This window comes from Mizuhopecten yessoensis, unplaced genomic scaffold (genome assembly GCF_002113885.1).
Source record: "Mizuhopecten yessoensis strain PY_sf001 unplaced genomic scaffold, ASM211388v2 scaffold10621, whole genome shotgun sequence".
Taxonomy (NCBI): Eukaryota; Metazoa; Mollusca; class Bivalvia; order Pectinida; family Pectinidae; genus Mizuhopecten; species Mizuhopecten yessoensis.
Window position 1 is genome coordinate 196892 of NW_018408638.1, and position 2759 is coordinate 199650.

The 2759-nt window shown below is 33.9% G+C and overlaps 1 protein-coding gene across 2 annotated transcripts in view; it reads left to right on the forward strand.

Annotated features, from left to right (window-relative positions):
- Positions 1-2753, forward strand: part of LOC110461486 (proton-coupled folate transporter-like) — a 13867-nt gene extending 11114 nt beyond the window's left edge. For both annotated transcript variants that reach the window (XM_021514958.1, XM_021514957.1), the window contains exon 5: positions 2266-2753. In XM_021514958.1, coding sequence (XP_021370633.1) covers positions 2266-2501 — 236 coding nt within the window. In that variant the 3' untranslated portion in view covers positions 2502-2753. The remainder of the gene's footprint in view (positions 1-2265) is intronic.
- Positions 2754-2759: the final 6 nt, after the last annotated feature.

The following is a 2759-nucleotide window of genomic DNA, read 5'->3' on the forward strand; positions in this document are numbered from 1 at the left end:
AGGGAGACAGTTATCATTGTGTAGGTGTAGGGAGACTGTTATCATTGTGTAGGTGTAGGGAGACTGTTATCATTGTGTAGGTGTAGGGGGACTGTTTTAATTTTGTATGTAAAGCAGTAATGTTATCATTGTGGCATTTATAATGGTGAATGTTAGGGGGTATAAAATGTGAATTATTATTCGGTCATAGCCAGTGTTTATTTTTCAAGGAAGTGTTTTTTGAAGACAATTGATATACCCACATTATTGTTTCTTTTAGTAAATATATATACCCCATGTGGTATTAGTAGCTGTGATGATATTTTCAAATCACATTGATAACTAAGAACATATTTATCTGCTAATAATTTGAAATTTAAGTATAGACTGAATGTAAAATCTTTTTAATGCACACATGTAAATCAAATAGGACAGAGATTTAAACCAAACATGGATTGTTTAAAAGGAGGAACCACTTGAATCAGCACAGTATATATTTTCTTGCTTTGAACCTTTCAAGTATTGCCTTATACTAATATATATATATATATATTTAACAAATACCTTAGCTTCTTGAGCTGTAGAAAAAAAATGGTGATCACGAAAACTTCCATCAAAACTACCACTGAACAATCAGTCACTGGCTACACTGTTTCCACAGGTCCAGAGGCTAAATACCTAATATGTTTGGAATTTCTTCATTACAGTGAAAATTAACCGCTATTAAATTCATCAGAATTGTTTTTGGATGTGGTGAAAAGAGTAAACATTGTACATATACTTTACTTCACTAGCTGAATGATAATTCCTAGTCACATATCTTTTAATAATTTGTATGCCCCCGCCATAAAATGGGGGGGCATATAGTGTTGCCCATGTCCGTCGCGTCCCGTCCCGATTCAATGTAAACACTTAGCAACTTCATTCTTTGACAGATTTTGGTCAAACTTTATACAAAGGTCAAGTATGAGTATATTTCGGACATCATTGTATTTCAGGGATCCAAGGTCAAGGCCAAGGTCACACTTGCTATATATAGAAAATCATCAACTAATTCAATTTAAACACTTGGCAACTTCATTCTTTGACAGATTTTGGTCAAACTTTATGCAAAGGTCAAGTATGAGTATACTGCGGACATTGTTGTGTTTCAGGGTTCCAAGGTCAAGGCCAAGGTCACTGTTGCTATATATAGAAAACCATCAACTGATTCAATTTAAACACTTAGCAACTTCATTTTGCATTCAATTTGTTATGGAGATGGTAATAACATACAGAAAAAACATGTATATTAAAATCAACTGATCAACTTTAAGTGCAGTACCTTGTGTGTGTGCATATTTCAGGGTATCAAGTAAGGACTAAGTAACTAAAAACAAGTGTGTATCACTCGTAACTTTACAGCATTTGTTGGTTTCAGAAATAAAGATTACATCAGTTATAAAACATCACAAAAATACAATTTTGTAGTAAATGTAATTTATTTTCTCACTAATCTATTCATTGACAAATAAACTGATACTAAAAAATTATATCAAGCCGTTAGCTCACATGCTTATTGCCTTAAATCTAGCATATAGAAATCAATATGGAAACATACAAACAAATTTAAGGGTGTATACTAACCTGTAATTTGTGCTTGAGTTATCCCCATTAAACATAGTTTCATCTGCTTTGTATATGATAGATTTAACATTCTGATTTAAACCATGCCTTTTCTGTGAGAGAATTCCTGAGAGAATTTTGAGGTGTCACACTAATTAGTAAAAACCGGCTCTTATGTATTTCTTTTGAGAAAAAAATCATGTTACTTTTATTACATAATGTACTGTGTTATCCAATGAATATACCCATGTCATATTTTTTGCGTATTAACCCATGTAATATCACTAATATGACCTATCAGCCCAGTGATTGGTTGTAAGTTACAATTGTTTCAATTGTGACGTCACGCCCAGGACAAGTATATGACATCAGACTTACGTCATGGAGTCAAAATGGCAGCTTTCTACATTTCAAGGTTGCATAAAATTTGTTGCTTTACGAAAATAAATGCCTCAAATCTTGATTAGGTGATAAAAAAAGGATGTTACACTCGTTTTCATTTTATCTCACTTATTTTATTTTCGAAAAAATAATAGTTTTAGAACACCTGTGTATTTCAAAAGGAAAACGATAGCACTATTTTGTGAGAAAATTTGGACAGATTATATTAATGACAAGATTCTAGATTGAAGCTCGAATTGTTGACGACTTGCATACACATTTGATTCCTCTCTGTATCAGGTCATTGCACTGCTGTCTCGATCCAAAAGACCCCAGAGCCAACTATACAACATTCCAGGAACAAGATGAACCAGACAACACGGAACAAACAGAGCAGATACAAAATACATCACAGGGAATGCTGCATTAATTATCATCTCACCATGTGTCGTCTCCGCCAGTATTTTCAGCTCACCTGGGACGAAATTCCTTCCGAGATCATGGTATGGTGTATTGTTCGTCTGTCAGCTTTCTAAATGAATGACTTTTTGTAGAACTGGAAATCCTAGGGTCATATTTGGTCATTAGGTACCTGGATGGGGTGCTATGATGTTTCCTGAAATAAATGACCTTGATCTACTTTTAATGCCACATGGCTCCAATATGTTAAAACATTTCAACGTCTGTCAGCTTTCTAAATGAATGACTTTTTCTAAAGAACTGGAAATCCTAGGATCATATTTGGTCATTAGGTACCTGGATGGGGTGCTATGATGTTTCCTGAAATAAATGAC